At 37.7% G+C, this 24,403-nt stretch overlaps 1 protein-coding gene and 2 long non-coding RNA genes across 6 annotated transcripts in view; 1 reads left to right on the top strand and 2 right to left on the bottom strand.

Annotated features, from left to right (window-relative positions):
- The window catches only part of LOC136267101 (autophagy-related protein 16-like), a 68,092-nt gene extending 57,318 nt beyond the window's left edge, over nucleotides 1–10,774 (bottom strand). For 2 of the 4 annotated variants that reach the window (XR_010706524.1, XM_066062164.1), the window contains exons 1-8: nucleotides 10,591–10,773; nucleotides 10,442–10,521; nucleotides 6,824–6,849; nucleotides 6,547–6,694; nucleotides 5,841–5,914; nucleotides 2,836–2,926; nucleotides 2,676–2,765; nucleotides 1,359–1,429 (exon numbers count right to left, since the gene is read on the bottom strand). Coding sequence is in view for 2 of the 4 variants with exons in the window: in XM_066062164.1 (XP_065918236.1) it covers nucleotides 1,359–1,429; nucleotides 2,676–2,765; nucleotides 2,836–2,926; nucleotides 5,841–5,914; nucleotides 6,547–6,694; nucleotides 6,824–6,849; nucleotides 10,442–10,521; nucleotides 10,591–10,744 (734 nt within the window). In the remaining 2 variants the exon portion in view is untranslated. Of the gene's footprint in view, nucleotides 1–1,358; nucleotides 1,430–2,675; nucleotides 2,766–2,835; nucleotides 2,927–5,840; nucleotides 5,915–6,546; nucleotides 6,695–6,823; nucleotides 6,850–10,441; nucleotides 10,522–10,590 lie in introns of all 4 variants that reach the window. The other 2 variants (XR_010706526.1, XM_066062165.1) reach the window with 2 other exon arrangements.
- A 4,060-nt stretch (nucleotides 10,775–14,834) lies between these two features.
- On the bottom strand, nucleotides 14,835–22,823 carry LOC136266296 (uncharacterized). The gene is made up of 2 exons (XR_010706039.1): nucleotides 22,711–22,823; nucleotides 14,835–15,896 (listed from the first exon to the last, which is right to left on the bottom strand). It is a non-coding gene; the product is annotated as an uncharacterized lncRNA (long non-coding RNA).
- On the top strand, nucleotides 18,990–21,430 carry LOC136266862 (uncharacterized). Its single transcript, XR_010706336.1, has 3 exons — nucleotides 18,990–19,241; nucleotides 19,383–20,883; nucleotides 20,935–21,430. It is a non-coding gene; the product is annotated as an uncharacterized lncRNA (long non-coding RNA).
- Nucleotides 22,824–24,403: the final 1,580 nt, after the last annotated feature.

The raw sequence follows: 24,403 nt of genomic DNA, 5'->3' as shown, positions 1-24,403 counted from the left end.
TACTAACTAAGACATTAAAAATCAACATATCAGCATTGGCTTCATTTTACCAACATGAATGGTTGCTGACATCAAGATAACAAATCTTATTGGGTTAATTGTTTTGCTAATAGTTTTAGAACTACAGTACACCTTAAACGGCACTAATATTTCCCAAACTACAGTACATTGATCTAGTTTTCTCCTCTCTATACTAGTACGTATGTATTGGGAGGTGATACATAGACAGCTTATTTCGAAAGTGTACTGGTAATGTGTACTGTACTGGTACAGTCACCTGGGCACAACACCATATTTACATGTAGTTTGCAGAACTACTGTTAAGGAGCAATGTATGCCAAGAAAAACCCACGCAACGGTTGAAGCAATTAATTGAAAATCTACAAAAGTAATTCTTTTCCTTGTAAATAGCAAATAATCCCTCATAGCTACCATCATCTCACATTTTATCACTGAAACTCTAAAATAAAATTAAAATTAAAAAAAAAAAATTGCACGAGTTTATTAACCCTGAACATAGCTAAAAAATACATGTGGCCATGACTGCTGTATTAGAGTATCTTGATTTCACTATATACTCAGGTATGCATGCAGTAGGGGGCATGGTACAATACCTTGTTATCATTGAGGGATGTGGCATCGATGCACGTGTTTGTGTTGCTTAAAGGACAATTGTAATTATTTTTATAAGTTCAGCTCAGCTGCTACCCGGGGATACAAAGCACCACAGATAGTTTCATGGCATCTATGTACCCTTCAAGGAAAGTGTTGATATGACAAATTAATGCCTTGGTATGTACGTGGTTACTTAACTGGCATGAAGAAGATGACAAACATTTAATGGAAGATAAAAAAAATAGGGAAGCACAGAAGGCAGATGTTTGCTGGAACTGTAAAGGTCACATCCCACCCATGAGTCTGCTGTGGTATACTATAAAATGGCAGCCTTGTTTGGCCTCTAGCCTTGCAACTGGTCAGGATGGTTGGCAGACCAAAACAACTTCTGGTAGCAATTTTTCTTAAAATCAGTATTCAGCTGCCTGTAAGGCTGTATATAATATGATGTTGCTATTCCATAAAGGTAATTTTTGTACATATTTCTATTATGGTTTCAGACGAGAAATTTTTAATGGTAACCACCACTAAAAGGGAGCACCCTACTAAACAGTACTACTGTACTGTTTGATACACATACGTAGGTCTCAGATAAACTATCATGTACTTGGCATTGTAGCAATGTGGGAAAATCTCTACGTTAATATTTCAATGTCAATTTCATGTCAACCTCAACTTCATTTTTAAATCAATATTTCTAAACTGTACTAGTACAGTGCACACGTGTTAACTGGCTAGCTTACTTTATGACAGCTTCATGCTTCAAGTTGATTTCATCTACCTGTTTAGTTTTCATCTCCATAATAGTTTTCTCCTGTAATATATTACAAATTATCATTTCTGTACTAAATATTACACTACGTATTAAATTTTAAATCACACTGGTTCACGTACTTACAAATTCAGGCAGCTAGGATACCATTACAAACTTTAGAATGTTTAATCAGATTTGCAAATTAGGTTTTACATAAATTTTCAATGATTCATAAACTAAATTACTACACAGAGAAACTTTGGTGAATTTGACGATTTGTTACAAATTCGTCAAAGTTTCCCCGCTACTTGTTACAGTAGTGCCTGAGATTAGCATCTTTATAGCTAAAGACTGAGCTTGAATTCACCAAAAGTCTATTTTGCCATATGTAGTTTGCTGGTTATTCACCAAAGCTCATCCCAGCCAAAGTTTCCCTCTATAGTAAAGCAGATTAGGAAGTTATTTTACTTGAAACTTGGTAGCAGGTGAGTTATTTTCTATTTATAGAACTTTGCGTGGGCGTGATCAAAGGAAAAGTGTACTTTAAATTTCATAAAGTACACTCTCAGCCGGCCAACTGCTTCATCGACCACAAAGAGTGCTTTATTGCACCGCAAAGAGTGCTTTATTCGTTCAATAAAGCACTCTTTGCGGTGCAATAAAGCACTCTTTGTGGGCAATAAAGCACAGTTTCCCACATGCCTTAGTGTAGGCTAATAGCCTACGGGGCTCGCGCCAGTACGACTAATCACCCACACCGGTGAAGGCTGATAGCCTCGCCGCGCTGAGTGATCAATCACCCGACCAATACGAGATCTACCACTGGATTGCTTTTATAGACATACCTAAATGCTTCGATGATGGGTGGGAGAAGGTAACGTTGCTGTTACGTTTGTTAATGTAAACGGACAAGTCCTGGAGATATCACAGAAATGCTTCACCATGTAACTCACAATAGAATCAATTGTGGGTTGCGAGCAAAACCTGCCAAAAGACGCAATGAACATCTACCATGCCAAACTATGGTGAACTACGTGTGAGTTACTTTGTTAAACTGGTTTGTGTGTGTTCAGGCTGCTAATAGCTCGTGCAATGCGTGTTAATTACGAGTTCTATTGTATGGTGAAGCTACACGAGTAGAAAGTTCCATAAATCATTTAAAGCATAGCCTTGCTCGTGCTATATGAAAAATAAAGTACTCGGCCGCGCTCCTCGTACTTTATTTTTCATATAGCACTCGCGGTTATGCTTTAACATATACATAGTGCACAAATAACAAGAAAAGAGATTGATATTATATACTGACCATTTGATCTCCCTCCTTTTGACTTTGTCTCAATTTCTGTTCAATACTGGTACAAGTTATCTGAAGTGTATCGTGCTCATTCTTCAGTAACTACAGCAGAGAGTGTCATGTCAAACATCAACAACCTCATTCATACATACATATATACACACATATTCACCTGGTACTTCTGTTCAACTTCTTTCACTGAATCCTGTAAAGATCTGTTTTGTGCCTTCAACAGATCCATATTGCTTTGTACTTCAATCACCCTTAAGGGATATCACAATTCAATATTGACATATTAGATGCTGTGCTAACTCTAAAAACCAGGAGCCCATGCAGTAAAATATTATCTGTTGGATTAATCAACTCTTTATAAATTAACACACAGCATGCTATTAATTATTGTAGCTTTGCTTCTTGCATCGTTTGATAATAACACAAGCGGAACATTAAAAATTGAATATATTCTAATTCATCAATTACGTTGCTATGCATCGCTAAAGCGCAACTCGAGCAAACCACTGTAAATTTTCATTCACATACAAAGTGAATATGTCCCCTCCCCTTTCAAGTCAAAAAGATATGCCATTTCTGGTAGCTCACAAGTAGGGGTGGGAAATATACCCATATTTAGTTGTTGTGCAATATATTTTTAAAACCAAATATATAATTAACAAATATTTAACATAATATTATATTAATACCACATACCGACATAGCAAGTATACCAGAAATTACCAGTTTCAAAATATTCAAACAGTATTGTGACATAACTGTGAAGCAAAGAGCATATCATGAGACCACTAGAAAGATGCTAATTTGTCACCCCTGTCCAAAAAGTTTGTTTCAATTTGTTTTCCCACTTGAAGAGTAAGTACTGAATAGTCTACAATGATGTTATTGAAGCAATGGAACTGTATATCTGGTTTTTTTCGAAGGATTTTTATTTTTGGATGTTTCAGAGAGGCCCTTCTCTTCAAAAATAAATTCCTTGTTATTTTTCAAATATAAATTACCACAAGTAAAAATAATGTGCTTTCACATGATCAAGCAATGCGTCTTTGCTTGTGTATTCTTTACAAGTTTAAGCTCAGTATTATTAATAACAGTTGAACAGTATCATTACTGCATCAATAGCCAGTAAACTATCCAGAATGGCCATTGATGGGAATCCATTCCGTCTGTTGCTGCACTCTGATCCAGCCGATTGCCTAGCCAGTGGCTGCTAATGCACCTATCGATGTATTGCCCCACCACCTCCCCCCCCTCGGGCGTAAGTGGGGCTTTACAGGGGGAATTGACACGAAACTGCTGCCCCACTATGGGGCATTTGACGATTGTTCAGTAAGCACCCAAATATTTTTTGTTGTAACTTCCTTCGCTTTGTCAAATCCCGAGTAAATCCCGCGTTGCAACTGGGGCCAACGGTGGGGATTTGACACGATCAGTTTGCCCTACTATGGGGCATTTGACATTCGGCTGTATCACATTCCCACTATAGCCCCATATATGCCCGAGGGGGGGGTAGTGGGGCAATACATTGATAGGTGCATAACTACTGTAACTACGGCGGAGTGTACTCCAATTATAATTCAATCTTCTTTCCAGTGTGCAAAAGTAGAGATCATTCCATCTTCTATTCTATCAGTTAGACGAGCAACGTAGACTCTACGTATTCTGTAATTTGTGCACAAATATCTACGTATTTGCTTGAAATCCACCTGTACTTCGAAATATGTATTCTTCGAAATTAAAAAACTACAAAATTTAGATTTTACTGTTTCTACAAAAATTTCTGGTTTGAAAATAAGTATATGTTAAAGCATAGCTGCGAGTGCTATATAAAAAATAAAGTACGAGGCGCGCGTCCGAGATGCTAATAAAGCACGAGGCAAAGCCGAGTGCTTTATTAGCATCGAGGCCAAGCACTGAGTACTTTATTTTTCATATAGCACGAGCAAGGCTATGCTTTAAATGATTTATGGAACTTTCTAGTCGTGTAGCTTCACCATACACTAGGACTCGTATTTAACAAGCGTTGCACGAACTATTAGCAGCCTGAACGCACACAAACTAGTTTAACAAAGCAACTCACGCGTATTTCACCATAGTTTGGCATAGTAGACGTTCATCGCATCTTTTGGCAGGTTTTGCTCGCAACCCACAATCGATTCTATTGTGAGTCACATAGTAAAGTATTTCCGTGATATCTCCAGGACTTGTCCATTTACATTAACAAACGTAACAGCAACGTTACCTTCTCCCACCCATCATCGAAGCATTTAGGTATGTCTATAAAAGCAATCCAGTGGTGAAACTCGTATTGGCTGGGGTGATTGATCACTCAGCGCGGCGAGGCTATCAGCCTTCACTGGCTTGGGTGATCAGTCGTACTGGCGCGAGCCCCGTAGGCTATTAGCCTACACTAAGGCACGTGGGCAACTGTGCTTTATTGCACCGCAAAGAGACTCTTTGCGGTGCAATAAAGCACTCTTTGTGGTCGATGAAGCAGTTGGCCAGCTGAGAGTGTACTTTATGAACTTTAAAGTACACTTTTTCCTTTGATCTCACCCACGCAAAGTTCTATAACTAGCTATACAGTACACATTTAGTGGGAATTTAATAACACTGTACCATGGGATCAATATGCCCACCCTTACTTACAAGGCCTGTTATGTTGTTTTCAGTCATTATACGCCCATTACAGCACGTCGAATAGTCCCTACTAAACTGTTTCACATGGTTTTAGTGACTGGCCACACACCCTTCAAGTAAACACGATGAAAACAGAAAGTTAAGCTTTAATACAGTACATAAACAGCCTTTATTTACTGAACCAAGAGTTCATAATACAAGTACGGGTCCCCCTTACTTGTATTATGAACACTTGATTGAACAAAGGTTTATTTTCTGTAGCTCAAAACCTGTTTGCTCACGTGAGTGTTGGACAGACACACAGGCACACGGTTTTTGCCAAACCAATTTCAGGAAACCAGGTGAGTGCCCACAGCTGGCTGTGGGCATGTCCCTAGTTTACATTGATACACAATCTGAAAAAAGTGTATGCAAGGATGACATCATGTGGGCTAAATAATGAAATGAATGTCATGCATGCACACAAGCAAAAAGGGCTGCAACTAGAGTTATTATGTGAGTGCATTGCGAATCACTGACACTCACTGTGAGTTAGCTGCTTTGCATTTATCTTCTGAAGCATGTGCTTCTTTAGTGAGTTCATTAATCTTTTCCATTGCCTAATAAAGACATACGTGTGTACATAAATATACTAAAGCTGTACGGTATGCCATTAACAAAAACATGAAAGTAAAAATGTAAAACGTTGCACCACAATCACATACTACACAAAGCACACACGCACATGCATACAGTGTTACAAATAAAGAATAGTATAAGGAATACCTCTGCAATCAATCCACTCACTATGAGATTACGAACGGTTTCCAATATAAAAAAGGCAATCAACACAAAGAAGCCATTACACGCTACCTGTATACTACCACGCTGCCTGCATGTACGTGAGTATACACCCAAATATGGTGCTTACACAAATTTGTAACACACACATACACACACACGTACACACACACACGTACACACACACACATACACACACACACGCACACACACACGCACACACACCCACGCACACACACCCACGCACCCACACGCACGCACGCACGCACCCACCCACCCACCCACCCACCCACACACACACACACACACACACACACACACACACACACACACACACACACACACACACACACACACACACACACACACACACACACACACACACACACACACACACACACACTGCACTCTCCCACTACTAGAGTCACAGAAGTTACTACTGGGTACTCACATCTCGGTTCTTCTTCACACTATCCGTCAATTCTGTTGTGATCTCCATAACTTTGCGCTCTTTGTCAGCAAGTTTGTGCTCCAAATCCTTTATCTTCTTGTTGTCCTTAGCCAGATCTCCACTGGAAGCTGTTGCTCCACTTTCAGCACTAAAAGAAAAACAGCACAGTAAACATTTAGTAGCAATCATGAATTGTAATGACTTGTATATATGTTGTGATTCTGTTTCCCATACTTGGCAGCCAGGGAAACAGAGAATTCACATGGAGTGGTCTTACCTTTGAGCAGAGGACTGGTCAACCTCCTATGTAGGAAAAAAAGAAACTTGATACACTGTAAACTTTTGAGTGCAGAAAGAACACAGTGGAGCGCATGTGTTATTATTAACCCTTAAACCTGCATAATCCAGAAAAGTAGATTTAAACTTAATAAACATACTTGTCTTGCACAAAGTACTGTAACTTTCAAAGTGTCTGTCCTAGGCTACGCAATTTAACTTTCTGGTAAGGAAACACGCAAGCCAATTTCACTACATACCTTTATAAAATGATCCATAACTCACTGGTGGTTGCTCCTATCACTTTGCAACATGTTCCATTCCATTCACCATTAAATTTTTCCCATCAGGCCATATACAGCCGTATACAGCTCATGTGAGTAAACCAAAAATTAAACACATGGCTAGAATTTTAAATTACAGACGCATCTCACTGTTGTTCATCACAAGTAATTTTTTTTAAATATGTTGCTGCAGTTACATTGTTTATTTAACCTTTTCCAAGTAGTCCAGTTAACAGACTTTTAATCAATGTGTAGTTGTAGGCTATAAGAATTAAGCTAGTGTCGCCATACATCTTATTGTGTAAACACACATTTCTTTGCAGGTTTAAGGGTTATTTCAAGGGGTCTGACACTCTTGAAATCTCGTAAGCTTCGTCAGAAATCACATTTGAAATCATGAAATCACACACTCAAAAGAAATCAGAAATCACACTTTTTGAGAACGAAAATCGTAAAACTCCGTATATTTCTGTAACTTACGGACGCATTGAATGACGCAATATTATTAATTGGAACATAAAAGAAGTGATTTAAGGCCCGAATCACTTGATCTGGCACTGGTTCGGTTACCAATCTCTTGAATTTTACAGCCCAAGCTGAGTCCACTAATAGTCAAAAGCTTCCATCACTGGAGCCACACGAGTGATCTGAGAATCTATCTCGGAATCTATTCAGTGTTAACTAGCACTTTAGGCTCTACTCACAGCTACAAGTGACAGTGACTGCATGGATTAATGATGAAACTGGTAAACCATGTAGAAGGGCTGTAAACTATAAGCACACTTTTACAAAGAAAGTAGTCCCCAGCATTAGTTCAGGACAAATAATTATGCAGCCTGTCTATAAAACATGTATGTCAATACTGGTTAATAACTAGCTACTAGGTGTAACTTTTCAAAGATTAGCTCACATAATATGTGACCCTATTTTGGAAAACCATAGCTACATCTGGGCACATGAAAAATTTGTGGGAATTCTCAATTGAAAATTTCAGTGATTTTTTAAAATTAATTTATTTTGCATATTCTGATAAAGCAACTATTAAGCCTTCTTGCTGTGAAATTTCACACCCATAGCTTCTTTTATCTAGGAGATATACTGAATTATATCAGACCATGTAGTAGTTTCACAGTGCGTGGGACAACAATTAACTTACAAATTGGGTGATTTGTTCATTCCCAAAACCAAACATTTTCCTGTCTTTACACTATTACAAGTGATTTAATTGAGAAAAAGCACAAAGAACACATGATTAAACTCTCAAGATTTCTTTTCATAATTTTTATATTGTAAGAATGGTGATCTTTGTCAACAAAGTGATTTGTCATGAATTTGTCACATCTGATCACTATTCAGTTATATAAACTGATAATGAAAAGTTAGTTTGTAATGTATTAGACAGTAAATTGGCCATATCTTTGGAATGCTTCAATGTATTGTCACAAAATTTTCACACAAGGTACAGTGCTTCATGGTAACTATAAAAAACAAAATTGGCTAATGTGCCCAGATGTATGGTTTTCCAAAATAGGGTCACATGATTCTGCTTGTTCAGCTGACCCACTAAACATCTTTGCACAACTCGAAAGCAAACATTTCATATAAAACAATCCCAGCATACACAATGAAGACCATGGATATATAAAGATCAGTCGACTGTGTACTTAAATGTTTCCTGCCACTGTGGTTGTTAGTCAATATGAAATGAGATCAGGGTTGTTAACAGAGAGCCATTCCAGTTTTCAATAGCTACCATTGTGAAGGAAGAGATGTGCACATTACTGATGTTAGTAGAAATATTGTTTATATCAACTTTCAGGTATGATTTAATCTATTGTGTATTATCAAACTGGTAGGTAATACATACAAGTGACTATCTTTCTGCATATAAGTCAGCTTCATGCAGATTAAATACATCACAGATAAGGTTTATAAGTTCTGCTAAATTTTGCAGGTATATGTTCATTGCTGGCAATGCATCATACTGGTTTGCATTATATTATCTGAAGAACTGATAATGCAGGATGCATTGGAGCTACAGTAACAGTGTATAGCACACAAATTTTACAGAGAACAATTACCTAATCATAACTGATTGAGTCCAAGTCTATCTCCTACCAAAGATACTGTTTTAAAATTCATCATGACTCAGTGATAAAAATGTAACTGGAATCATGTGGACCGACGGATGACACGCAACCATGTAATAGTAACCAATTCCAATATACTAAATTAATCACATGTATCACCATCAGCTACTTTTATTATTATATTTCTGAGCATGCCAATGTGCCAAGGGGTGATTAATGTTCCAAGGAAAGTAATACACAAGATAACAACAGTACTGCTTTATTATATATATCTACTGGTATAGACAATGCCTAACATTGTCTAACATTGTCTATACTGTTTTTACATTACAGCACAACTGTGTAGTAGCTATATGATAATGCTTTCTGACTCAATCACTGGAGTTGGCAAATTATTCCAGTCAATGACAGCTCTTGGAAAGAAGGAATGCCGGTTCATGTAGTTAGGTACCTGGATGAAGTGGTAAGGATAGTGGTGTCCAGTTGAACATTGTGTGGCTAAGAGGATAACGATAATTGATAGGCCAGATAAGTTGTGGATTGCCTCGTAAAATTGCTAGCTATAACCAGGCCAGTGCGGCATTCCTTGATCCACGCCTATTTTTTTTTTACCCTTGTTAGAATATAACTTTATTTATTTATTTATTGATTAGCAAAACCCATCAAGGGTATAACGCTAATGTACAAAAAAAGGTCATGTAAGTGATTAACTAGATAAATAATCCTTAAAAAAAATCTAGATTACAATTACTTAAATTCTCAATATTCAAGTTATTCCAGTCTTATGCACGAAGTTCTGGGACGGCTTCTATTCATTTTTAGACAGCCTCTTTACACTGTTAGCTTGCCTGTTAATCATCAGCACTACCTGACCGTACGGCCACAATCACGAACCATCACCGCTACTGGTGCCGGCCTGGAATCATCTCAGCCAGCCGGCTTTGGCCCCAGCATCTTTGCTCCCCAACTAAACTCTAGTAAAGATATAACTTTTACCATCCAGTTTCTGATGACGAAGCTTCTGGACCTGTTCTAGCTCTATGAGAGTCAACCATGGTGAAATCACGGAAATCACGAAATCAAAATTGAAATCACAATTGAAATCATGAAATCATTAATGAAATCATTGATTTCAGAGAAATCACTGTGATTTCGAAATCTCGTACGCCCTTCGAGAAAGTGGCGGACCCCTCGGGTTATTTGTAATAATGTATTATATAAGCAGCCCATGTTACACCATAATACCTCCTGTAGTTGATTATTGCGGTACTCCAGACTGGTGTTTTGTCTCCTCAAGCTGTCTACTTGTGATAAGATCTTTTGGTCTGTCGATAAAATCATTAGCATCACGAGCACGTGATCATAAGCATCCAAGACACAACACACAAACTTACAGGCGATAATCAGATCACGATACGGGTGATATTCTCGCTCATTTCTCGCCTTTAGTTGAGCAAGGAGATTTTCCTTCCACTGTGTAGTATTCATCTTAAAGGGGCAGTACTGCAAGCCATACAAGTGGCGAAACCATACAAGTGCGACAAGCATTTGGCGCTGTTTTACGTAATTACTGAGCAATAGAGCTGTTAGGCGCAATCTGTGAATTAGCGCAGTTTATAAATTGCGCTGCGCATTTTGTGAATTCATAATATCAAGAGTTAATAATAAGAGAGGCCTCTCTATATTATTAACTCTTGATAATATAAAATGTGCAACAATTTATAAATTGTGACCTGATCTTGGAAAACCTACCTTTTTGGCACATTGGTCAATTTTCTGTTTTATAGCTTAAATGAAGTACTGGGTGCTCAACTATCTTGTTTTAAAATTTCAGCTTAATATCTTTAAGCACTGCTGAGATATGGCCAATTTTCTGTCCTGTACATTACAAACTAACTTTTATGGTAATGTATTCATTGAGTTCTGTGAGTGATTAAAGGTGACAAATAGTGACAAATCACTTTGTTTACCAATAATTCCATTCTTACCATCTAAAATACTTTAAAAGACATTTCTGATAGTTTAATGAAGTATTCTTGGTACTTTTCTGCAATTAAATGGCATGTATCATTGTCTAAGACTAAGTTTTAGCCATTCCAGCTGCTGAACAAATCACCCAATTTGTAAGTTAATTGTTATCCCACGCATGTGAAATTACTACATGGTCTGATATAATCATCCATATCTCCTAGGAAAAAGATGCTATGGGTGTGAAACTTCACAGCAAGAAGGCTTAATGGTTGCTTTATCCAAATGCGCAAAAAAAAAATTAATTTTAAAAACGTTGTTGAAATTTTCATTTGAGTTTTCCCTAAAAGTTTGCTTGCGCCAAAAAGGTAGGTTTTCCAAGATCCGGTCACAATTATTGTTATATAAATTGTTGCGCAATTTGTGTCATAAAATGTGCAACAATTTATAAATTGTTGCGCAATTTGTGAACTACCGTAAGAGCTGCGCATTTTGTGAGCGCCCTGGATTCGGATCTAGACTACATGCAAAACTTCGATGCTTGTGGCTTTCCATGTAAAGGATCCATAGGTCGCCATGATCTCTTTCTAACAAAAGCATAATAAACCAGCTGTAAAATCTGCAACAGACCATACCTTCCTTCATAAAGATAATAAGACTTGTGGGAATAGCAGCTACCTAATTTCCTTTCCATTCAAAGGTTTTCGTCCGTCGCCGTTATCCCTAGTCACGTGAGATACACCACACTGGTCATTCTTGCTGCATTATTTGCCTTTTAATACAAACGTATAAAGTTGCGGTATTAACTGCGACATAACTGTGCTTTTATTCAAAAGATATAGCTACAGATCATGGATTCACAATACTCCTCTAACCTTTACAAGCTAAACCAACAAATCAGCTGGTTAATTGGCGACTACTTCATCCTTCGCATTCAAAGGATAACTCCTGTCGCCGTGATCCCTAGTCACGTGAGATGCTACCTTGTGTGGAACTCCGGACCCCTCTTATCCGGATTCTCAGTCAACCGAACTACAGAAATGACTGCTCTATGAGAGTAGAGACTATAGCTAGGTAGTTGATAATACTGAAATTTTAAAACTTTCAGACTTAGGACCACCCCTGGTCCCAAGGGGTTTGGATGAGCATACAGGTTGAATGTGCAGTTCCTCTGTTACTGCCTACACATTGAAGTTGATGCTTAAGGTTGAATGTGGTCCCTTTGTCATGCCTACACATTGCTGGGGATCAATTGTAAGTCACCACTGAGTCTAGGAATTTTTCTGCATTCTTCACGTTTTAGTGACATGTTTCTGACTACCTGTATTTACAGTCTTCAAGCCTTCTCACAGGTCCCTAGTGGTACAGCATTGCTAGAGAGTATTCATGCAATTAAAAATTTTGCATTGAATATTAAACCTTCATGTTAAACACTCTAAATAACTAGAGTATAGTCAACTAGCTACTTAACATAAAGCTATTGTACCAACACAGTAAAAATAGCTTAAATTTGTAAATTTGTATCTCAGAGTGGTTAAGACTTGTGTGCTTCAAGCTTTTGTAGCTCCTTCTCTTTACTTCTTTTCCTTAATTCTCCTCATACAGTGCCAACTGAAGTCATTATATCAATTCCTAATGCATACATGTTTGAAAGGTGAGCTTTAAAATTTTAAAATGAAATTATTACCAGATTCAATCACACAATACACCTGTACCTGGGAGAGCATGACCTAGATTTAATCAGAGTTAGACTGAGGTAGAGGTGTGGTTTTACTGCATATTTTAAAGCTGTATAACTTGCCTTTTTTTTTCCCTGGACAGTAAAAAGTTAATGCAAAAATAATTTTGTGTCATTATTATTATTATTAGACTTTACAGCATATACAAGGGCAAAGTGACACAAGGAAGGAGATACAAAAAGAAAAGGGTGTATGCTGATCGTCTGGTAGCAAACTGTGCTACCAGCCATAAGATTAATAACAATTAATTACTTAACTACTTACAAAACAGAAAACAAAAGCTTTACTTACAGAAAAAAGTGGAAAAAAGAAAATTATTTGCTTGTTTGTTGAAACGGAAAGGGTGCAATCAACTGGGGGTAGGGAGTTCCAGAACCGAGTTAGCCTGTAAAGGTATGAATGGCGGGTAACATTGTTTAAGGCAAGTTTGTGTTCTAACTTGTTGAATGTTGATGACCAAATAGGACCTGTAGCAAATGTGATATAGTTGTAAATATTAAAATGTGTAGATGGTGACTTCAAAGATTTCAAGCAAAATATAATATCTAAAAGCTCTAAGGTGTACATCAGTGGCAGTATTTGGAGTTTAACTAGGAAGAGTGATAATCATTTAATATAAATTTTGTAGATCTTCTTTGAACCTGTTCTAGTACCTAAATCAACAGTTTAAAAAAAATACCTAAATCAAAAATTTGGATGTAATCCAGTTACTATATACCCTCACCCCTGTAAATTCCATAGAACATGGTGTTTAATAGTCACCACAGCTCATCATTTTACTGATTACATGCAACTCAGACTTGATTATTATTATTACTGAGCAGTCAGCCCTGCTGGTGTGCTCAGATTTGACTCGAAACAAGCATGTCGGTATAAACAATGCTGGTTACACCTCCCTCTAATTATTCCAGTTTCTATACCAATTGTATGCTCATGATAAACAGTTTTGTAAAATGTTGATAGTTAAAAAAGAAACGACAGTTGGCTAAAGTTGGCCATCCTAGATGGTTCAGCATGGCAGACACACACAATGCAACAGGCAGCCCGCTGAATGTTCTTGTCCAATTAAGGGTCCCATATACTGGTTATGAGTGTTCAAACAAGAAGATTGGATGCACCAGGCTTCTGTATGCCATGGATTGACATCTTCAGAGCACTCACGAAGGTTGCTTGCACTTATTGAAATTATAGATGCTTGGGTACAGATGTTACTTACGTCACAACCATTGAGTTGGTAGATAAACAGGGATAGTATTGCATGGTGACCTGCTAAAATTTTTGCTGATTTTGTGGTTTTAGGGGTTACCAACAAATATTTTAGCCTTGAAATATTTAGAACTCCACACAGTCTAATATATTTTGGGACTCTTTGCAAATCCGCAAAAAAAAAAAAATTTTTAGCAACATTGCTCAACCTTGAAAATCTAGGCTAGATATGATATACTTAGTAAGATGCACACTTGGCTATGTTAATCATATTTGCCAGGTTACACCAAGTGTACAAATATTGTTACTGCATGGTTGAATGCATGCCTAGCAGGGGTGGTGGAGGAGGCCAAAGAGTGAGGGGGTCAGGCCTGCTATAAGTTGAAGACCAAAAAAAAAAAAAAAAAAGGTCACAACTTCCTGATAATAGCTGCTCTCCACCAATTACATCTCCTTATTTATAACTACACATACGTAGCTAAGTAATTTGCTACACTGCTTCTCTGAATACTGTGACTGCTCTATTAGAGCATCCAGATCCTGACTGTTCTATTAGAGTATCTCGATCTTTTCTTGCAAACAGTATGCCAAAAAAGTGGGGGGGCCATGGCCCCCCTGTCTCCACCGCCTATGATGCCTAGTACATTTCACCACACTTCCAGCTATACATACATGAGCACAGTGATTTAAATTTTGTAGGACAAACATTGCCTTATCACACAAAATTACAATCAAAAATTCATGATTTCATGGTAGTACAATAAAATATTGCACTGTGTAATGTGTTACTGAAATATACATATACATGAGAATCTGTCTACTCTTACGATTCGTTTACACTAGCTACAAAGTAATCTGGTAAGTGTGGTTTGTGTCCTTATACAGTTCTGCAGATCCTTGCAGAGGAGGCTGGAAGCATGTACACGAGTATAATTGTTCTGAACCTCAGGATACTGTAATACCTCCTGCTTGATGGATATGAAGAATCCGTCATGTAAAATTAAAGTGCGGTATTGAACTTCGATTTCTGTAAAATTAAAGTCCTAAGACCATCGGTATTGAACTCCGATTTCTTCTTGAGCTCAACTATGTCACCATTACTATATTATAAAATTGAAATTCTATATACCTTCAGGCACTTATACATAGGAATTTATATTGTTTTAAAAGCCATTCCAAAGCCAAGTACTGACATAAATGCAGCTACATACGGTAATGAATACTCTCAGTTTCAGCTACAGTACAAACTGAATGTTCAGGTTTACATTTACATGCACAAATACAATATTAATTCTTGAGGCATCTTATAGGGATACTCATTCAGAATTTACGGACACATTTTCATTCCTTATATCTATAGTAATTCTGGGAATTATTTTATTGAACAGTGTATCTTTCCGATATTTACTGCAGCAAATTTAGTACTCCTTACCATCCCACCCCTAAGTAATATTCTAGATCCATTCTCTTGTAGAGGGGAGTCCCAATAGAGAGTTAGTGTGAACAGTCTGCCAAGAAATTAGCATACAGTATACAAGCTAGTAGTCTCTTGTGCTTGACTTGGGAAGTGCACAGAACTACAAAAACAACAAAGCGAATCCTCGTTCGAGGGCAGACAAATGATGGTCACCACTCAGTGCTGTTGCTATAATTCAATGCTACCACCTTAGTGAGTTGGAATCTTAATAATTTTCATGGCACTTATGATGCTTCCAACCCCCTCAACTTCTTGGTGGCTCTGTACTCCTCTTGTCCACAATCTTGGATTCCACCATGTCACTTCTGCCCTATGAAAACATGAATTGGACTGTGACACATGATTCACTATGACACTGTTTAGACCCACACTATGACCATTTACAGATCAAAACTCAGTAATCTACACACTAATTGAGGAGAAGTTATGTAGCTAATACTTATTACTTAATTTAGGCCTTAATTTAATTTTTAAGGTGTTAAGGACAAATGTCCTTACATATTCACAAATGTACAGACATAGAGTCAAATTGTATAGACATCAGCTAGAGAATCACTTTATATACACTGCTGGAAATGGAATAGGGAGTTTCCATTGAAAGTTTTGAGGTTAAACACAACCACATAGCTGCAACATATCACCAGGCTGTGGTCATTACAGCTGCTGGTGATAGCAGTACACAAAGGGGAGGTGGCATTGGCAAATCCTTGGGTTGGGAAAATGTACAGTAGTATCTCCTAGCAACAAAGTGACAGTTATTGTTAGCACTACAAACAAACGTGTGCACATCAGCTTTTATGGGGATGGTATATTCAGCGGAAAGGCGGAAACAGCAGGATCATCATTTACAGATTATGAACAGCCTTAGAATACCCATCACCAGTTAGTTACCCACTGTTAAGTATATAAATACAGGTCATAGAACTCACCACGATTAATCGAAGCACACAGCCTTTGTAGTACCAATTTTCTGTCTTCTTGCAGCTTGCCATCATCTGTGGCAGTCAATTCTTAGACTGTAGACTTATCTCAAGCCTCATCAATTGATTTAATGATTTATTGATCATCACTCTCCAATTAACATATCATATTGATTGATTGATTGATTGATTATAACACCATATTTTAAAGCGCATGTTACTATAAGTGCCTTTTATCTAGGTACCAAACATGCGATAAGAGCATTCTAGAATGTTCTTGACTGATTACCACATTTTGAATTGCAGAACAATTGGTATTGAATGGTCAGGCTTAGCCTCGGGGTGGCGTTTACAGATTTTCAATTATAAGTGCCCCCCTTAAAGGCGCTTCTAGTAATATGTGCTTCAAACTATGGAGTGTGAGGGGTGAGGCAGGAATGGGACCAAGTACATTTACAAGTACTTAAGTAAAGTACAAATACTTTTGAATTTTCCAAGTACAAGTACAAGTACTCCAGCAGCAATCAAGAGAGTACTTAAGTAAAGTACAAGTACATGCTGGAAGTACTTAAGTAAAGTATAAGTACATTTGCTGTAGCAAAATATATACTGTATTCAGTGTATTGTAGTATGTAAGTGTGCCTAGGGGCATGGTACTTTCAAGTTTTTGTCAACCATTCTCTCTCTTAAACCCTTAAAATAAATAGCAGCATTGCTTTTGTTTGCCGGAATGCTATGACATCATTAATCATGGCTACACGATACATAGTAAGGTTGAGGAAGGCACTAAAATAATTGCAAGAAGTTGCTTCATACAATTTTGTTGTTCTCATTGTACACCCATTGTGTACAAAATACGTATAACGTGTGCAGTACTTACAAGTACTTAAAAGTACTTTAAACTCAAGTACATACAAGTACTTGAGTATAAGTACAAGTACATTGGAGAAATTAAGGAAGTATTTAAGTTAAGTACAAGTACTTTCAAATCTATACTTAAGTATACTTAAGTATAAGTACTCATGTACTTGGACCCATGTCTGGGGTGAGGTATGACCACACTATAAGAATTGAAGGTCATAGATGATGTTAAGCTACAAGAAGATAGAAAATTGGTGCTACAAAGACCATGAGCTTTTAATCGTGGTGAGTTCTATGAGTTGTATATATATATGTAACAGTGAGTAGCTAACTTCTGATGGGTGTTCTAAGACTGTCCATAATCTGTAAAAATGATGATTCTGGTGTTTCTGTTAATTCCGCCATTCCGCTAAATATACCATCCCACTTTTATGGTACCACTATTGGTTTTGCAAGGACATGTGTGTCCACCCAAAACTAATTATGTACAGACATTGTGCTATTTGTGCAGATTTTGTCTGTTGACCACATGTTAATTTAAGGCCTGTAATTATCTATTTCTATAGAACCAGACACAATCCTCTGTTACCACACTCATGCCATTACATTGAAACTTATGTCATGTAATAGCTGTGATGTTTTGATGTTTTACGGAACCTAGGTCACTATGGACGTACAAAACATGGGATGTTCTATTAGCATCTCAAAAACTACCACTGCAATTCGGCTTTTGTTCTTATTCACTATACACCCATATTGCCTGTGGAATATTGTGGCTAAAGCTGCTTAACTGTGACTGTGGAACGAATTTCACATTTGGTCAAAAACTCCTTGATGATTAAAGCATACTGACTTTTCTCCAAAATTTAGCACTGGATATTTTCAGGGCCGCCTACAGGGGGGTAACTAGGGCAATTTGCCCTGGTCCCAAAGCTACATTAACTGTAGTTATAGGGCCCCACACTCTTGATTTGCCCCAGGCCCCCTAAATTTTCTTGGATTCTCTTGGCGGCCCTGGATATTTTATTACTATATATATACTGACAAATATCCCTCCTTCACTGTTTCTTCGAACAGTCTCTAATAACCATTGCTGAGTCGAGTTACAAAAAGTCATACGTCCAGAAGAGCATCAATTATTTCACATATTTCTACATGATATAAGATCAGATTTAATGGCATCCCATAAATATTTGTGTTTTCGGATCCTCTATACAATAGGCATACTTCAAAATAATTATTTACTACAGCGCTAAGTCCATCTGCTGAACTAACCAGTAATGCAGTTAACATGGCCTTTTAGTGTGGTGCGGGTGCACTTTAATAGACCTTATTCATTTAGAACAGTAAGCGCCCTCTGATGTCACGCGAAGCCATACAAGGGTCCCTATTTACCATGGTGATGGCTTTTCGGACGCCATTTTGAGTTCTAAAACTGGGCGAGCGCAACGGTTGCTATCATGTTACCATAGTTATGGTACTGCAAATGGCGAATTTGGCGGAGAATTGTTGATGTTACTATGGTTTTGGTACTGCAAATGGCGAATATTGGCGGACAACTCCTTCGCAACGGGTTATGAGCGCTATGAAATTAATTCAGTGAATAAGGTCTATTGAATCATAGATAATATACGTAATAAAGGATTGGCAACGCGCATAGCAACTATTAGACAATCCTCGTTACGGTCGCGTGACTTATTATGTAACTTATGCGCGTCTATTGTCATAGATACGGCTACCCGACATGAATGCTCCGCTTTATCGTTCCCAGTGCTGTTATTTCGCTATCCAATAACAGAGAGGAACTACTCATGTAACCAGTATCGATCGTAGCGAGCTATCAACCAGCGGATTTTGGGCGCGGCAGCAACTTGGTGAGTCGTGGAGTCTTACCGTTTCACATGAGCATCGAATTCTATCAAGGATTCGATGCGCTCCTGGTAGCCAGCTACAGTAGGTCATAATAAGGATGGACTATGTAAACCAGGATTTATGTGGATTGTATGCTCGTTTAGGGCTTCAGCAGCAAATACCTTATATATCCAGTGGCAATGTTTTTTTAATGGAGAGCTCGAGATGGATATTGGGAATTTGCTTCCCCAGTAAACGCCAGGTACCCATTGATGTTGCTGTGACAGCTCACCAGGTCCCCAACTGTATACAGCTGGAGCAGTGTGAACAAAGTTTCTTGCTCAAGGAAACACTAAATTTCAAAAAACCTGGAACCTTTCAATTACCAGGCTAGTGCTCTAGCCACTTGGCTATGCTGCCTCACTGTCCTTGTCTCAACTTAGTGGTTGTTGTGGAACTTTGGGTTCTGCGACCTCTCCCTGTGAGATCTATATAGTCCCAGGAGGATTCTGCACAAGACTATAGTGCCTGAGTGGTGCACAGGCATCCCAGTGTTGGTTTTTTTTGGGTGACAATAGGTACAGCTGCCGGCTTAGGCTGTGTGTATGTGTGTGGTGGAGGACAAGAGTTCACTGAACGCTCCATTCTGTTTTTGTTGTGTTGTTCACATGTGTGTCGTATTGCGTGGGTGACTAGGGTCACCAATGCCAGGGGTCAGTCACTCAGAAAATCCTCGAAATTCAGCTATCTTTATAGTGCATGTGCTGTTGACAACTGTTACTGTGTGCTATGACCATGTAAAGTGAACAACTAAATAGTGCAGTAAGCAAATTTCAATGATGAGATTTCCTTTTATATCTGGGGCCAGTGTTGGGAGTAACGCGTTACGTAATATTATTACTTTTGTGGTAACTAAGTAATAACGAAATACGCTATAAAAACGGGTAATATAACTCAAATTACTTTACTTACAAATGTAACGTGTTACCTAAGTAATATAGTTACTGTAACGAGTCTAATATTATGTAATATTATTACTACAAGTAACAAAATTGCTAATCTCGTTAGTTATCCTCTGAGTAACGCCTAGCCACAACGAAGTAACGAAGCCTACTGAATGAAGCTTATTCACCAGCTTCTTACTTATAACCAAGATCTGCACATTGTCCAACAACGCAATCATGTCATGTGATAAAGTGGTAGTTTCACACGTGACAACTTAAAGCTGTGGACACAAAGTAATATAACATGTAATATTATTATAGTTTATGGGTAATATGTAACTGTAACTAAATAGTTCAGTTGTAAGTATTATGTAACTAGTTACCTTTTCAAAGTAACTTTCCCAACACTGTCTGGGGCTAATTGTTTGTAGGAAACCATACCAAGGGGCCATATTTACATGAAAGATCTCGCAATGGCTGTTGTTTTAGGTATGTGAAAGTATCTGAAAAAAGTAATCGTTTGACAAATTTCTGAACTTTGATCAACAAAATTTCACTGAGTGACAGACCTCTCAACCAACATCTCTAAATTGTTATGTTTAGGGATTTCTAGTGTTTGTTAGAATTTCAATAATATAAATCTTTATCTAGGTTTTACTTGGATTTCACACTTCTATTATAGCACAAAATGGAGTAGCCGACAGCCTCAATGGAGATGCAGGTATGCTTTGCATTGATCAATCAATGGAACATCCATCAGTAATTTATCTAGCTAACTCCAAGCCATCCTGGACCTGGAAGCCTCACTGATTTTGTGTGATTCCAGAGTTCAGAATTTAAGATTTCTTTATGAGATTGTGTGTGAGAGTCCCATGTCATTTGTGACTCTGAGGGTTGTGATGTTGCTGGTGTTTTATCTGATATGAATACTACTACTAGTGCTTGAGTTCATTGAATGTAAAACAGTCATGATTACCTTGACTGCTATACACTGGGATGTGGGACCTACTGGCAAATGCTCTACAGGTGTACAGTGGAATCTCAGTTATCCAAACCTGTATGTCAAAATTGAATACTCTATTAGAGTAGCGAGTGTTCTATTAGAGAAGTTATTTTTCATACTTTGCAATTGACTAACATTGTGTAAAGAGATTTTGTACAAACTTCAGTTATCAGGTATCTGAGCTGCAGGTGGTGCCTAGGAGTTCAGATAACTAGTATAATATGTGTCCATTGTTTATATCAGTTATTATAACAAAGTGAACTAGCTAGACTTAGTCCACATTAGTTTCCAGCACTTGAAGGGAATGTCTATTTTTGTGGCAAAACACAAGGACGTCACTTGATATCCAGTGGATGGTATTTGCTGTGAGCTGCTACATTTATAGATAAGCTCATCATTCCCTGTCTAAGCTTGAAGTCACGATACACTACTCTTTACCACCAACAGCTCCTTCATGTTGATAACATGCTCTGTTCCACTACACTTTTTATATCCCATTTTCACATACTTTGATGGTTAATGCCACATCTGAATTTGAGCTCATGCATATTTGCATAACACCACCATAACATTAAGCTCTCTTGTGCTGAATAGTAACTTGATGCTTCTCCTCATGGTACCACGACAAAACTCCAAAACCCAGCACAATGAAACAGCTTCAAACCATAGTTTGGGTAAGTGGTACGCCTACACAAAACAAAGCATGACACTCTACTAATGGTTACGATTAGTTCTTTATATATTGTTCGGAAAAAAGCACTTCAGTGTCCTTGTTAAAACTCCAAAACTGTGAAAAGCCATGAAGCAGTGGGCCTTATCTTGCGCTGGGTTAAAACTGACAGTGTGTTCCACTATTTTATTACATCAGATACTCACCTTAGTAGTTGTACGTTCGTTTGAACTAAGCTTTACGTCTTTACTCAGTAGTACCCTGCTACGGTACAAGGAATGAAGCAGCCTATAGTATGTTCACGTTGAGCTGAATCCTCAAAAACATTTAATAACTCATGGATGCAATTACACACGATCTTGAAATTTGGTACATTTGTAGTACTGCTTAACCCGCTAAAAATATTTCAAAATCATTTTGTTCAAATGTTTGACATAATATTTACAGCCAATCAAAATTTTCACAATACATTTCCTATGGGGAAGCCATATAAGTACAGTGTCCATTATAGCCCTTTCCTGAACTTGTAATGGAGCCAAACCATACATGTCTGTTGTTGACACCTTTGCTGTTAACTAATAATCATCTGGTTGGCTGAAATGTTAACTCTGTTGAGAAAAAATCCACTTTTATTTTTTAGCTGTTTTTCAGGATTCAGCTCAACGTGAACATACTATAGTGCGTTTAGCAACGGGTGAGAGGGCGCGTTAACTGGATGACGAACCGTAACGAGGATTGTACGTGACGTCACTACAGGTTTAATAGGCGCGTTGCCAATCCTTTATTACGTATATTATCTATGATTGAATACATATTGAAAGCATATTTTACTACGCTGGACAACATGACACAAAACCCTAAAGTGTGTCTCATACCTTTAGTTATTGCCGCGTAGTCCTTGTACCACTGGCTCCACAACTAGAGTACAGCCACAGCTAGAGTACACCCACAACTGTTTGAATGAATTATTTTAATGGGCGCATACAAGTGTCACAAAAATTCGCGATTTAAATATTTGCATGGATTTGTAAATCGAGTTAATTTCGACTAAAAATCGAGTCGGTTTTAACCGAGGCTCTTTACTTGAAATCGAGTCGGTTAGTTTCAGAATCGAGTCGGTTTATTTTAGGATCGACTCGGTTTGCAATCAAAACCGAGTCGATTTATTTTAGGACCGACTCGGTTTATAATCAAACCGAGTCGATATTATCACCATTGCCAGTGCATAATTTTGAAACAAATGGCACAACTTATAATACAGGCTATATCAAGCTTTTTTGTATTCAATAAGCCACTGGAAATACCATCTTATATCCCTCTTTTTTCACAGTGTTAACTCTGATGATGATGATGAGCAGTTATATAGATAGTTTTAAATCCAATAGCTAGTGATTGATATTCCAAGTGATAACAGCTGTTGGAGCAAACTGCAGTGATCAAGGGAATCAAAAGCTTTCCATAAATCTAAGAAAACAGCACATACAGAATTGCCTCTATATATAGAGATGAGAAGTATTTGTATCCACAGTAGCTAGAATAAAATTATCTCCTGTAGGTTTGTCATGTTGATAAGCTCCTTGATGAGGTTTATTACTCCTTTATGGACTGGTGTTATGTGAGACTGACACAGACTGTTACCATTTCTTTGAGATAATTCCAGAATGTAGCAATTCATTGTAACGCTTAGAGGTTCAACAATCACATCAGCAGCCTCTCTTAGAAAGTAAACTTACTAACAGCTTGTGGTTGCTAGAAACTGCAACAGTTTGAAAACAAATCATTGATTGAGTCCAATGAGACTATAAGGGAGTCACCCAAGCTTTCTTCTGGCTAGGCCTATATACCAATTACTGATTCAATCTGTACTGATGTGGGACTACATTTGTGCAGCATATATAACTTGGACATTTATTGTTTGTACAAAGTTGGTATAAAAATTTCAACCTACATATACCATGTACAATACTATTAGTACTCCGGCTCTGTCCAGCTAGATGATCTAGATATTTGATGAGCCTTAATCCTTTATGGTATACTTGCAAGATGATCACGGGACCAGCATAATTTTTATCAATTATAAGTCACCTTAGATACTGAGAAATGTCAGATTCTGTTGAATACCTGCACAAAATCTAACTGTTTAACACTGGTAATGAAACTGTATATAGTGCAACATCTTGTGGGACAATATTATGACAGTGAAGGTGAATGATCAGTCAAGCACATATACCAGCCTGTATCTGGCACCATAGTATGCAGGGTTATATTATTTTGATATAATTCTAGCTAAAATGACAAGTTGTATAGTTTTGCAACTTAAAAGTATAAATCATGCATACACTTCAGAGAAGGTGCTTTCACTTCAATGTTAGCTTCCAGTGTCAAAACACCAGTTACCATCTATACAGAAAAATGGTTATGCACTGTTAAGTCCTTCAAATTATAACCATTCCACTCTAATAAATAAGTCCATATAGTACGTACTATTTGCCACATTGTCTGGCTACAGCATTTGATAGAATTTTATATGCGTAAGACTTTGTGCTCACCGTCAATAGCATTAAATAA

Source organism: Dysidea avara, chromosome 9 (assembly GCF_963678975.1).
Source record: "Dysidea avara chromosome 9, odDysAvar1.4, whole genome shotgun sequence".
In the NCBI taxonomy this organism is placed as follows: domain Eukaryota; kingdom Metazoa; phylum Porifera; class Demospongiae; order Dictyoceratida; family Dysideidae; genus Dysidea; species Dysidea avara.
This window is presented reverse-complemented; position numbering and strand designations above follow the sequence as displayed.